This window comes from Gopherus flavomarginatus, chromosome 1 (assembly GCF_025201925.1).
Source record: "Gopherus flavomarginatus isolate rGopFla2 chromosome 1, rGopFla2.mat.asm, whole genome shotgun sequence".
NCBI lineage: Eukaryota > Metazoa > Chordata > Testudines > Testudinidae > Gopherus > Gopherus flavomarginatus.
The window spans coordinates 373,063,165-373,076,474 of record NC_066617.1 but is presented as its reverse complement, the minus strand read 5'-3'; the positions used below and the strand labels follow the sequence as shown (position 1 = coordinate 373,076,474).

The 13,310-nt window shown below is 46.0% G+C and overlaps 1 protein-coding gene across 1 annotated transcript; it reads right to left on the bottom strand.

Annotated features, from left to right (window-relative positions):
• Positions 1-4,058: 4,058 nt before the first annotated feature.
• LOC127044414 (olfactory receptor 52B2-like) lies at positions 4,059-5,024 on the bottom strand. The gene has a single exon (XM_050939231.1). The coding sequence runs from the start codon at positions 5,022-5,024 to the stop codon at positions 4,059-4,061; it is 966 nt and encodes a 321-aa protein (XP_050795188.1).
• Between the last annotated feature and the right edge of the window lie 8,286 nt (positions 5,025-13,310).

The window sequence follows — 13,310 nt, the reverse complement described above, 5'->3', positions numbered from 1 at the left end:
CTTTACAGTCAATTGTCCTGATTAATGAGAGACATTAAGATCCAAATCAACATTAATGGCCCACACTTTGCATAACTACAATAAGACCTCAGAGTTATATTTCATATTTCTAATTTCAGATACAAGAGTGATACATTTATTCAAATAGGATGACCAGCTCAGTAGATTATACGCTTTGTAATGATACCTTACAAGAGACCTTTTGCATGAAGCATATTTTAGTTACATTATATTCACACTCATCAGCATACTTTCATAACATCACATAGATTGAAACGTCACACAATCCACTCCCAGTCTTTATTCAGGCCTAATTTGATGGTGTCCGGTTTGCAAATTAATTCCAGTTCTGCAGTTTCAAGTTACAGTCTGGTTTTGAAGATTTTTTATTGAAGAATTGCCACTTTTAAGTCCGTTATTGAATGACCAGGGAGGTTGAAGTGTTCTTCTACGTTTTTGAATGTTGTAATTCCTGATGACAGATTTGTGTCCATTTATTCTTTTGCGTAGAGACTGTCCGATTTGTCCAATGTACATGGCAGAGGGGCATTGCTGGCGCATGATGGCACATATCACATTGGTAGATGTGCAGGTGAAGGAGCCCCTGATGTTGTGGCTGATGTGGTTAGGTCCTATGATGGTGTCCCTTGAATAGATATGCAGACAGAGTTGGCACCGGGGTTTGTTGCAGGGTTTGGTTCCTGGATTAGTGTTTTTGTTCTGTGGGGTGCACTTGCTGGTGAGTATTTGCTTCAGGTTGGGGGGCTGTCTGTAAGTGAGGACTGGCCTGTCTCCCAAGGTCTGTGAGAATAAGGGATCGTCCTTCAGGACAGGTTGCAGATCCTTGATGATGCGCTAGGGGGTTTTAGTTGGGGGCTGTAGGTGACGGTTAGTGGCTTTAGATATCTTGACTTTAGAAAAGCTTTTGATATGGTCTCCCACAGTGTTCTTCCCGCCAAGTGAAAGAAATACGGGCTGGATGAATGGACTATAAGGTGGATAGAAAGCTGGTTAGATCGTCGGGCTCAATGGGTAGAGATCAACGGCTCAATGTCTAGCTGGCAGCTGGTATCAAGCGGAGTGCCCCAGGGGTCGGTCCTGGTGCCAGTTTTGTTCAACATTTTCATTAATGATCTGGATGATGGAATGGATTGCACCCTCAGCAAGTTTGCAGATAGCACTAAGCTGGGAGGAGAGGTAGATACGGTGGAGGGTAGGGGTAGGGTCCAGCGTGACCTAGACAAATTAGAGGATTGGGCCAAAAGAAATCTGATGAGGTTCAACAAGGACAAGTGCAGAGTCCTTCCCTTAGGATGGAAGAATCCCATGCACTACTACAGGCTAGGGACCGACTGGCTAAGCGGCACTTCTGCAGAAAAGGACCTGGGGATTACAGTGGATGAGAAGCTGGATATGAGTTGGCAGTGCACCCTTCTTTCCAAGAAGGATAATGGGACATTGGCCCGCATTCGTAGGAGCATTGCTAGCAGATCAAGGGAAGTGATTATTCTCCTCTATTCGGCACTGGAAAGGACACATCTGGAGTAATGGGTCCAATTTTGGTCCCTCTACTAGAGAACAGATGTGGGCAAATTGGAGAGAGTCCAATGGAGAGCAAAAGAAATGATTAGTGGGCTGCGGCACATGATTTATGAGGAGAGGCTGAGGGAACTGGGCTTGCTTAGTTTGCAGAAGAGAAGAATGAGGGGGGATTTGATAGCAAGTTGCAGTGGGAGAGGTCTAAGTTGGATATTTGGAAAAACTATTTCACTAGGAGGGTGGTGAAGCAGTGGAATGGGTTACCTGGGGAGGTGGTAAAATCTCTATCCTTAGAAGTTTTTAAGGCCCGGCTTCACAAAGCCCTGGCTAGGATGATTTAGTTGAGGTTGGTCCTGCTTTCAGTAAGTGGTTGGATTAGATGACCTCCTGAGTTCTCTTCCAACCCTAATCTTTGAAACAAAGAGTAGGAATAAATGGTCCATTTTCACAATAGAGTAACGTTAACAGCAGGGTCCCCCCATGGATCTGTACTGGGACCAGTGCTGTTCAACACATTCCTTAATGATCTGGAAAAGGGAGTGAACAGTGAAGTGGCAAAGTTTGCAAGGATACAAAATTATTCAAGATAGTTAAATCCAAAGTTGACTGAGAAAAGTTACAAAGAGATCTCACAAAACTGGATGACTGGGCAACAAAAATGGCAGGTGAAATTCAGCATTCATAAGTGCAAAATGATGTGCACTGGAAAAAATTAATCCTAACTTCACATATATAAGGATGGGGTCTAAATTAGCTATTGCCACTCAGTAAAGAGATCATAGAGTCACCGTGGACAGTTCTCTGATAACTTCTGCTCTAGGCACAGCAGTGGTCAAAAAGGCTAATAGACTGTTTAGAACCATTAGAAAATGGAGAGAAAATATCATATTGCCAGTGTATAAATCCATGGTACACCCATGTCTTCAATAGTGTGTCCAGTTGTAGTAGCCGCATCTCAAAAAAGTTATTGTGTAACTTGCAACGGTTCAGAGATGGGCAACAAAAAATGATTAAAGATATAGAATGGTTTCCATGTGAGGAGAGACTAAGAAGTCTTAGATTGTTCAGATTAGAAGAGATAACTAAAGGGGGATATGACAAAGGTCTATAAAATCATGTTATTTACTTATATACACAATGCAAAAGCCAAGGGTTACCTCACAAAGTAAATAAACAGTATATTTAATAAAAACAAGAGAAAGTATTTTTTTCATGGAGCACAGAGCTAACCTGTGGAACTCATTGCCAGGGGATGTAATGATGGCCAAAGGATTTAAAAAAGAATTAGATAAGTTAATGGGGGATAGGTCCATCAATGGCTATAAGCCAAGATGGTTGGGGATGCAAGCCCTTGCTGCTGGTGTCACAAAACCTTTGACCACCAGAAACCAGGATGGGCTGAGAGGGGATGGATCACTTGATGATTGCCCTGTTCTGTTCACCCGCCCTAAGCACCTGGCACTAGCAATTGTGGAAAATGGGACACTGGGCTAGCTGGACCGTTGGCCTGACCCAGTATATACCATTCTTATGTTCTTATCAGACATTTCTTCTCAACAGCTGCAGGAATGGAAGGTGAGAATAAAGGAAAAAAGATTCCCACAGTATTTCTGCTGGATGTTGTGTGACGGTAGCAGAAGGTCAAACAAGCCTCCACGCCCCAGAAGGAGTCGGCATGTTATCCTCAGCAGCAAAACAGTCCTTTAGCACGAGGTAAGAAACAGCTAATCACACACACACGTTTCTATTCTTCCTCTATCTCTCTCACAGTCAGGGGGACCAGAGATCATGTGCAAATGAGCCCCTCACCCAGGCACCAGGCCACAGGACCCCCTGGCCTCTCTCCCACCCAGACACCCCTACGAAGCCACGAGTGTAGGGAAGAGAGCGAGATCAGCCTAGGGAAGCCGAGCCCATCCACGCAAAATGTGCCATGAGGCAGCAAAACACAAAGTCCGTGGGACGCAGGCCTTGGATACGGAATGAGGGACGGAGGCCAGCAAAGCTGTGACCCTGAGAAGGATTTAGGAGTTTGAGAAGGAAACAAACTAACCCAAGGTGACACAGCAGGTTTGTGGCAGAACCAACACTAGAGCCCTTGTCTTTCAATGTGCAGCCCAGCCTATGGCATAGCTCCCTTAGCTGCTGCTTTCTGTTTCCATTAAGAGTCCAGCTCAGCTGCAGTTTGTCAGACAGGAGATGCACACACTGTGCTCTCTCTCATGCTGATGTTTACCTTTGTTCTTTCTTGTTTTGCTATTTCCCTTCAATTTAAAACAAGTCTCACTTGGTCTGGCTGCCTTCTGTGGCAATGTGCAGTGTTGTTGTACCATGTCAGTCGCAGGATATTAGAGAGACAAAGTGGGGGAGTAAAGAGCGTTCATTGGACCCAAATTCTGTTGATGAGAGAGACCAGCTTTCGAGCTTACACAGTGTAAGTACATAGTAAAAATACCCCTAGAGTTCTAATGAAAACTTGGCTTTAATTTCCAAGTCTCAAAGCATTTTGTGTTCCTCCTTTAGCTCGGTACCGAGCTTTTGCTCCAACATCGATAAAAGAGATTGATCACCCGTTTCAGGATCTCTTTTGTTGTCTCCCCATAAACAATGGGGTTTAACATGGGGGGAATGAGCACATAGAGGTTGGCCAATAGGTTGACAATATAACCCTGGATGATGTTCCCAATCTGGTGTGCTAAAGAGGAGAAAACGGCCGGCACGTAGAACATCAGTATGACACAGACATGGGAGCCGCAGGTGCGGAGAGCCTTGAGCCGGGCGTCCTTGGAGGGGAGCAGGAAGACGGCCCTGAGGATCAACCCATATGATACAGCAATGAGCACAATATCTGAACCAATTACTAAAAGAGCCACAGCTACACCATACCAGACGTGGACTGTGATGTCGTCGCAGGCCAGCCGGACTACGATCATATGCTCACAATAGGTGTGAGGCAGAAGGTTGGTTCTGCAGAAATTCAGCTGCTTCATGAGAACGATGAGAGGTAAAATGATACAGAAACTACTTGTGTCAACTACCAACCCCATCATCCCGATCACAGACTTGGTTAGCAAGGAAATGTATCTCAAGGGGTTGCAGATGGCAACGTACCGATCAAATGCCATGGCCAGTAGGATTGCCAACTCGGCAATAAAACTGACATGTATGAAAAACATCTGGGTCAGGGAGGCAGCAAAAGAAATTTCCCCAGCCCTAAACCAGAATACAGCCAGCATCTTGGGCACTGTAGTGGTAGATAACAGCAGATCAGCTGCGGCCAGCATGGACACGAATAGATACATGGGCTCATGGAGGCTTTGTTCTGTTAATATGATGAATAGTAAGAGAGAGTTCCCAAAAAGTGACACAACGTAAATAAGACAGAAGGGGATGGCGATCCAGAAATGAGACTCTTCCGTACCTGGGATGCCGATCAGGATATAAATTACAGGGTAAAAAACGGTATGATTGTCAGCTTTCATCATTTACCATCACATGGATCTTCTGTTCAGTTTCCAGTAACTAACAGCAAAAGAGAAAATCAGTCAGAACTCGAGCGTCAGCTAGGACTGGACTTCATTTATTGAGAGAATCATAGATACCATCAAAAATTTCATTGTGAGACAACTGCCTGTCATGTGTGACCGTAAATCCAGTAACACTCTCATACTGCGGAACTGTATTAGGAAAGAGCCTGAGACATAAACCCTTGTATTAGAGGCCTAGTATGAGGCCTGAGGCCTGGGCTAAAGTAACGGTCAAAGCCTTGTAGATATAAAGCAAAATTAGACTGTGAGCTAGAGGCAGGCCCTGCTCACAGAATCTGGCAAGCACAGGGCTGATATTTGAAAACCACACATTTCTAAGAGGTTCTAGGCACAGAGCACTCAGGGAAACTCATTCCAGATGGGTGGTACCAGAATATCTCCATACCAACATGTTTTCTAAAGATGAGAGGAACATGGTGACCTATTCTAAAGATATGGTCAGAATGAGAAAGTGATGGATAGAGATGTACAACGTGATGGGTGGTGACCGGCTACATCACAGGGTAAAAAACGGTGTGATTGTCAGCTGACATCATGTACCATCACTTGGATCTTCTATTCAGTTTCCTGTAACTAACAGCAAAAGAGAAAATCAGTGAGAACTCCAGTGTCAGCTAGGACTGGAATGCATTTGTTGAGAGATTCAGAGGTACCATCAAAAACTTCACTGTGTAACAACAGCCTGTCATGTGGGACGGTAAATTCAGAAACACAGTTATGCTGCAGAACTGCAGTAGGAAGAGAGACTGAGACATAAGCCCTTGTTTCAGAGGTCTAGTATGAGGTGTGAGGCCTGAGCTAAAGTAATCAAAGCCTTTTTGATACAAAGCAAAATTAAGCTGTGAGCTAGAGGCAGGCCCTGCTCACAGAATCTGGCAAGCACAGGGCTGATATTTGAAAACCAGACATTTCTATGAGGTTCTGGGCACAGAGCACTCACGTAAACACATTTCAGAAGGGTGATACCAGAACATCTCCATACCAACTCTTTCTCTACAGATAACCAGAACATGGTGACCCATCCTAAAGATATGATCAAGTGTACTAGGTGATAAGTGGTAGCCAGCTACATCAGAGAGTGTGAATTAGCTACTTTAGAGTGTCAGTATGTGACTTGTTTGTATTGATGTGTGAAATGGAGCCTCAAAAGGAGTGTCTCTGTGTAGCCTAGGGAGGAATGGAAAGTCCCACTGTTCACTAAGCTGGTTCATTCTAATGGGCATACATGTATTACTGTTCATGTACAGTCTGAGGGATATTGGTGCCGTGCTTCATTGACAATAAACCTGGCTGGGTGCCTTCGTACCTTATGGGATCATGGGGTCATTCGGTGGTTCACTCAAGGTCTGCTGTGCCAACTGTCTGCGCAGAGCTGGGACAGGACACAGAGAGAACACACACGCACACAGCCGAACATTTTACCACACCAGTAAACCACAATAAGTTACGTACTGCCCCTCTGTCATAACATCTCCATTCCAGAAGAAGGAAGATGGTTTGAATGATTCTGGCCCCAGGTGAAGCAGGACGCACTCTCCTGGTGTTGCTGTCCACAGCAGAATCTCTGCTCTACACATTAGCTAGAGTTGTTCCTGGACTCAAGCGGTGACTGGAAAGTGAGTTAAAGCAGCCACACGAGTGGTTCTTCTGGCACTTACACCAATTTACACTCAGTGCTGAGGAGTCACTCCCAGTTAGTAACAGGATGAGAGCAGAACCTCTTTCCTTCACAATCCTCCTGCTGGATCCTACTGGCTCTGAGGCCTTGACCCAACCAACACTCAAGCCCACGAGTAAATTCATTCACAAGAAACTCCCATTGACTTTTATGAAAATACTCACCTGAGTAAAGTTGCAATTTTTTTTTTCAGGATTGGGTCCTAAATATGTGGGACAATCTCAGTGAAGCTCTGGTCCACACTACAGACATATATCGGGATAACTGCATTGCTCATGGTTGTGAAAAATCCTCACCCGTGTGTGACATAGAAACACCAACCTGACCCCCTGTCTCGACATAGCTACAGCCTCTCGGGGAGGAGGATTAACTACGCTACCGGGGAGCTCTCCCCCATCAGCGCAGAGCATCTCCACTAACACATCACAGCGGTGCAGCTGTGCGAACGCAGCATTTTAAGCCTGTCTGAGCTGGTAGCTCTGCTCCAGAGAACTACAGCTGCAGTAGGTGTAGGGGGACCAGACGTCCCATTTTTAAAGGGACAGTCCCATATTTAAGCCCTCCTGCAAGTGTCTCAACTTTTTCTTCAAGCAGGTAAATTGTCTTGTTTTTTCTATCTCCCGCCATCCATACTAGCAGGTCCTGCTGCTGGCCAGATCCCTGCTTCCCAGATGCCCGCCTACCAGTGGTGAGTGGGGGAGTCTAGGCCCAATAATGGGGGTGGGGGTGCAAGCTGGTGACAGGGCAAAGATGCAGCATACAGAGCACACCCCCCCGCTGCACCCTCAGCTGAGCACCCCCTACGTGCTAGCTCTCAGCCAACAGGGTCCCACCACCCATCCCATTTCCCATTGTCACCGGCTGCACACTGCGAGCTGCAGTGGTTGGTAAGTGCGGGCGGGCACCAGGCAGTGGTTACATGTCGCCTCTGCTGCCCACCCATCAGCCCTTTACGTGCTCCCCCTCATGCTTTGTCCCTTCACCCTCCCCCCACCCAGCCCCACTGCTCCTCCATGTCCCCCGCAGCGGGGCACATCCTGCTCCCAGCACTGTGCAGAGAACCAGCCCCTCATCAGAGCACTCAGCTCACCAACAGACTAGCCAGCCGGCTCCTTCCTTCCCCCACTGCCTCTGGCTGGGCCGGTGCCCAGGGAAAGCCCCAGACCCTCCGGCCTGGGGCACTGGCCAGGAGGTGCTGAGACCTGCATGTGCCAAAGCCCCCACACAGCGCTGGCACGGGGCAGCCTCTCCGCCCCTCAGCTAAGCTCTGGAGTGGCGGGGGGTTGAGGGAGAAGCAATTGACAGCCTGGTCATGCCATAAATCTGCAGGCTGCACAGCAGCCCTCAGGGCAGGGGCCTAGCATCCTCTTCACTCCCCAGCCCCCCACCCTGGGTTCTGCCCCTGAGGTTGCTGGTCTGATCCATCCCCTAGCCATCCTCCCCTGCTGAGCCACCTCTCTATCCTGTATCTCTGAAGCCCCTGTAGGCAGCTTCTCAGGGCCCTGGTGCACAATGCTGCCTCAGGATTTAACCCTTTCCTGCCCTCACTGTAGCCAGGGGACAGGAGGCTGCTGGAATACGTTGGGTGGCCTGCAGTGGGGGAGTAGGGGGAAACGTCAGGGAAGAGAAAAGATGTGCTCTGCAAATCCACGAGCCAGGTAATCTTCACAGCTGAGAATATGAGAGAGATTGGCAAACCTGAGCCATTCATTTTAGATGACAAATGTGAGAAACTCTCCCAGATTGAGGGGTCATTACAGGAGGTTTCGGAACAAATTGTTAAACTAAACGGTAATAAGTCACCAGGCCCAGATGGGATTCTCCCAAGAGTTCTGAAGGAACTCATATGTGAAATTGTAGAACTACTAACTGTAATCTGTAATCTATCAATAAAACCAGCTTCTGTACCAAATGACTGGAGGATAGCTAATGTGGCACCAATTTTTAAGAAAGGGCTGTAGAAGTGATCCCAGCAATTACAGGCCAGTAAGTCTTACTTCAGTACCAGGCAAAATGGTTGAGATTATAGTAAAGAACAAAATTGTCAGATACAGAGATGAGCATAATTTGTTGGGAAGAGTCAACATGTTTTTTCTAAAGAAAATCATGCCTCACCAATCTTCTAGAATTCTTTGAGGGGATCAACAAGCATGTGGACAAAGGGGATCCAGTGGATAGAGTGTACTTAGATTTTCAGAAAGCCTTTGACAAGGTCCCTCACCAAAGATTCTTCAGCAAAGTAAGCTGCCATGGGATAAGAGAGAAGGCTCTCTCATGGATTGATAACTGGTTAAAAGACAGGAAACAAAGGGTAGGAATAAATGGACAGTTTTCAGAATGGAGAGAGGTAAATTGCAGTGTCCCCCAGGGACCTGTACAGGGACAGTCCGATTCAAGATATTCATACATGATTTGGAAAAAGGGATAAGCAGTGAGGTAGCAAATTTTGCAGATGATACAAAACTTCTCAAGGTAGTTAAGTCCCAGACAGAGTGCGAAGAGCTACAGAAGGATCTCTCAAAACTGTGTGACTGGACAAGAAAATGACAGATGAAATTCAGTATTGATAAATGCAAAGCAATGCATGTTGGAAAACATACTCTCAACTATATATATAAAATGATGGGGTGTAAATTAGCTGTTACCACTCGAGAAACAGATGTTGACATCATTGTGGATAGTTCTCAGAAAACATCCACTCAGTATGTAACCGCAGTCAAAAAAGTGAACAGAATGTTGGGAATCATTAACAAAGGGGTATATAGCAATATAGAAAATATCATATTGCCTCTTTATATATCCATGGTACGCCCACATCTTGAATATCCTGTGCACATGTTGTCACCCCATGTCAAAAATTGATATATTGGAATTGGAAAAGATTCAAAAAAGGGCGACAAAATGATTAGGAGTGTGGAATGGAGCCATACAAGGAGAGATGAATAAGACTGGGACTTTTCAGCTGGGAAGAGAGATGACTGGCGATCAACAGATGGCTCAGGGAGTGGTGTTATAAGGAGGGCTTTGGGATGTACGGTCACTGGGACGCATTTACGGATAGACAACTGTTTGCTCAGGATGGACTTCATCTCAGCAAAGAGGGAAATAGAATTCTAGGATGGAGGCTCGCCGACCTCATCAAGAGGGCTTTAAACTAGAAAGTTGGGGGAGATGGTTGGGAAATGTTCGGGAGATCTCCACGCCAGAACATAACCTGGAGAGGGAAGTAAACAAAGTGAGCGGGGATAACCTTGCGGCCCCAAGATTTGATCCAAGGAGGAATAGTGGAGTAGAAACCAGAGTAACGGGTGATGCTGGTGGTAGAAAGTTTGTGCACGACGGGGGAAAGAATGTCACTGACGCCAAACACCGAAAATTAAAAGGTTTGTACACTAATGCAAGGAGCCTAGGTAACAAGATGGAGGAACTGGAGTTACTCGTGCAGGAAGTGAAGCCAGATATTATAGGGATTACCGAAACCTGGTGGAATAGTACTCATGACTGGAGCACAGGTATTGAAGGCTATGTGCTGTTCAGAAAAGACAGGAAGAAAGGCAAAGGTGGGGGAGTAGCCTTGTACATCAATGATGAAATTAAATGTAGCGAAATAAGATGCGATGGAATGGATAAGACAGAGTCCGTCTGGGCAAAAATCACGCTGGGTAAAAAAGCAACTAGAGCTTCCCCTGAGATAGTGCTTGGGGTGTGCTACAGACCGCCGGGATCGGATTGGGATATGGATAGAGACCTCTTTAATGTCTTTAATGAAGTAAACACAAAGGGGAAATGTGTGATTATGGGGGACTTCAACTTCCCGGATATAGACTGGAGGACAAGTACTTGCACAAATAATAGGGGTCAGATTTTTCTGGATGTGATAGCGGATGGATTTCTTCATCAAGTAGTTGAAGCACCTACAAGAGGGGATGCCATTTTAGACTTGGTGTTGGTGAGCAGTGAGGACCTCGTAGAAGAAATGGTGGTAGGGGACAACCTTGGTTCGAGTGATCATGAGCTGATTCAGTTCAAACTAGATGGAAGGATAAACAAATGTAGATCTGCGATTAGGGTTTTTGACTTCTCGAGGGCTAATTTTAAAGAGTTAAGGAAATTAGTTAGGGAAGTGGATTGGACGGAGGAATTAGTGGATTTAAATGTGAAGGAGGCCTGGAATTACTTTAAGTCACAGCTGCGGAGACTGTTGGAAGCCTGCATCCCGAGAAAGGGGAAAAGAATCATGGGCAGGAGTTGCAGGCCAAACTGGATGAGCAAGCAACTCAGAGAGGGGATTAGACAAAAGCAGAAAGCTTACAGGGAGTGGAAGGAAGGCAGGATCAGTAAAGAAAGCTACCTTGCTGAGGTCAGAACATGTAGGGATAGAGTGAGGAAGGCTAAAAGCCGCATTGAACTGGAACTTGCAAAGGGAATCAAAACCAATAGTAAAAGGTTCTACAGCCACATAAATAAGAAGAAAACAAAGAAAGAAGAAGTGGGGCCGCTATACACTGAGGATGGAATGGAGGTTAAGGATAACCTAGGCATGGCCTAACATCTAAACAAGTACTTTGCCTCAGTTTTTAATAAGACTAGTGAGGAACCTTGCGATGATGGAGGGATGATAAACGGGAATGTGGATATGGAAGTGGATATTACTGCAACTGAGGTAGAGGCCGTACTTGAACAGCTCGATGGGTCGAAGTCGGAGGGCCCAGACAATCTCCACCCGAGGATATTAAAGGAACTGGCGCGTGAAATTGCGAGCCTGTTAGCGAGAATTTTTAAGCGATCGATAAACTCGGGGGTTGTGCCGTATGACTGGAGGATTGCTAATGTAGTTCCTATTTTTAAGAAAGGGAATAAGAGTGATCCGGGTAATTATAGGCCTGTTAGCTTGACGTCTGTAGTATGTAAGGTCTTGGAAAAAATTTTAAGGGAGAAAGTAGTTAAGGACATAGAGGTCAATGGTAATTGGGACAAATTGCAACACGGATTTACTAAAGGTAGATCGTGCCAAACCAATCTGATCTCCTTCTTTGAGAAGGTGACGGATTACTTAGATAAAGGAAATGCGGTAGATATAATTTACCTAGATTTCAGTAAGGCGTTCGACACGGTTCCGCACACGGAGCTGTTAGTTAAATTGGAAAAGCTGGGAGTGAATATGAAAGTTGTAAGGTGGATAAGGAACTGGTTAAAGGGGAGACTCCAGAGGGTCGTATTGAAAGGTGAACTGTCGGACTGGAAGGAGGTCACCAGTGGAGTCCCTCAAGGATCGGTTTTGGGACCGATCTTATTTAACCTTTTTATTACTGACCTTGGCACAAAGAGCGGGAATGTGCTAATAAAGTTTGCGGATGACACAAAGCTGGGGGGTATTGCTAACATGGAGAAGGACAGGGATCCTATTCAGGAAGATCTGAACCACCTTGTAAACTGGAGTAATAGAAATAGGATGAAATACAATAGTGAAAAGTGCAAGGTCATGCATTTAGGAATTAATAATAAGAATTTTGGATATACATTGGGGGCGCATCAGTTGGAAGCGACGGAGGAAGAGAAGGACCTTGGGGTACTGGTTGATAGCAGGATGACTATGAGTCGCCAATGTGATACGGCTGTTAAAAAAGCAAATGCGATTTTGGGATGCATCAGGCGGGGTATTTCCTGCAAGGATAAGGATGTGTTAGTACCATTGTATACGGCGTTGGTGAGATCCCATCTGGAATACTGTGTGCAGTTCTGGTGTCCCATGTTCAAGAAGGATGAATTCAAACTGGAACAGGTTCAGAGACGGGCTACGAGGATGATCCGAGGAATGGAAAAACTGCCTTATGAAAGGAGACTCAAAGAGCTTGGCTTGTTTAGCCTGGCCAAAAGAAGGCTGAGGGGGGATATGCTCGCCCTATATAAATATATCAAGGGGGTTAACGTTAGGGAGGGAGAGGAATTATTTAAGTTTAGTACTAATGTAGCCACGAGGACGAATGGGTATAAACTGGATATTAGGAAGTTTAGACTTGAAATTAGACGAAGGTTTCTGACCATTAGGGGAGTGAAGTTCTGGAATAGCCTTCCGAGGGAAGTAGTAGGGGCAAAAGACTTTCCTGGCTTTAAGACAAAGCTTGATAAGTATATGGAGGGGATGTTATGATAGGATCGTTAATTTGGGCAATTGATCTTGAATTACCACCAGACAGGTCTGCTCAATGGTCTGCGGGGAGATGTTGCATGCGATGGGTACTGAGTTGCTGCGGAGAACTCCTTCTTGGGTGCTAGCTGGTGACTCTTGCCCACATGCTCAGGGTTTAGCTGATCGCCATATTTGGGGTCGGGAAGGAATTTTCCTCCAGGGCGGATTGGCAGGTGCCCTGGAGGTTTTTCGCCTTCCCCTGCAGCGTGGGGCACGGGTCGCTTGCTGGTGGTGTCTCTGCAGCTTGAGGTCTTCAAACCATTTTTGAGGATTTCAATAACTCGGTCCTGGGATAGGGGTTGTATAAAATTGGATGGGTGGGGTTCTGTGGCCTGCCTTGTGCAGGAGGTCAGAC

Bases quoted from the DNA above. Each gene is read 5' to 3' on its own strand.
- LOC127044414 (XM_050939231.1), bottom strand. From the start codon at position 5,024: ATGATGAAAGCTGACAATCATACCGTTTTTTACCCTGTAATTTATATC.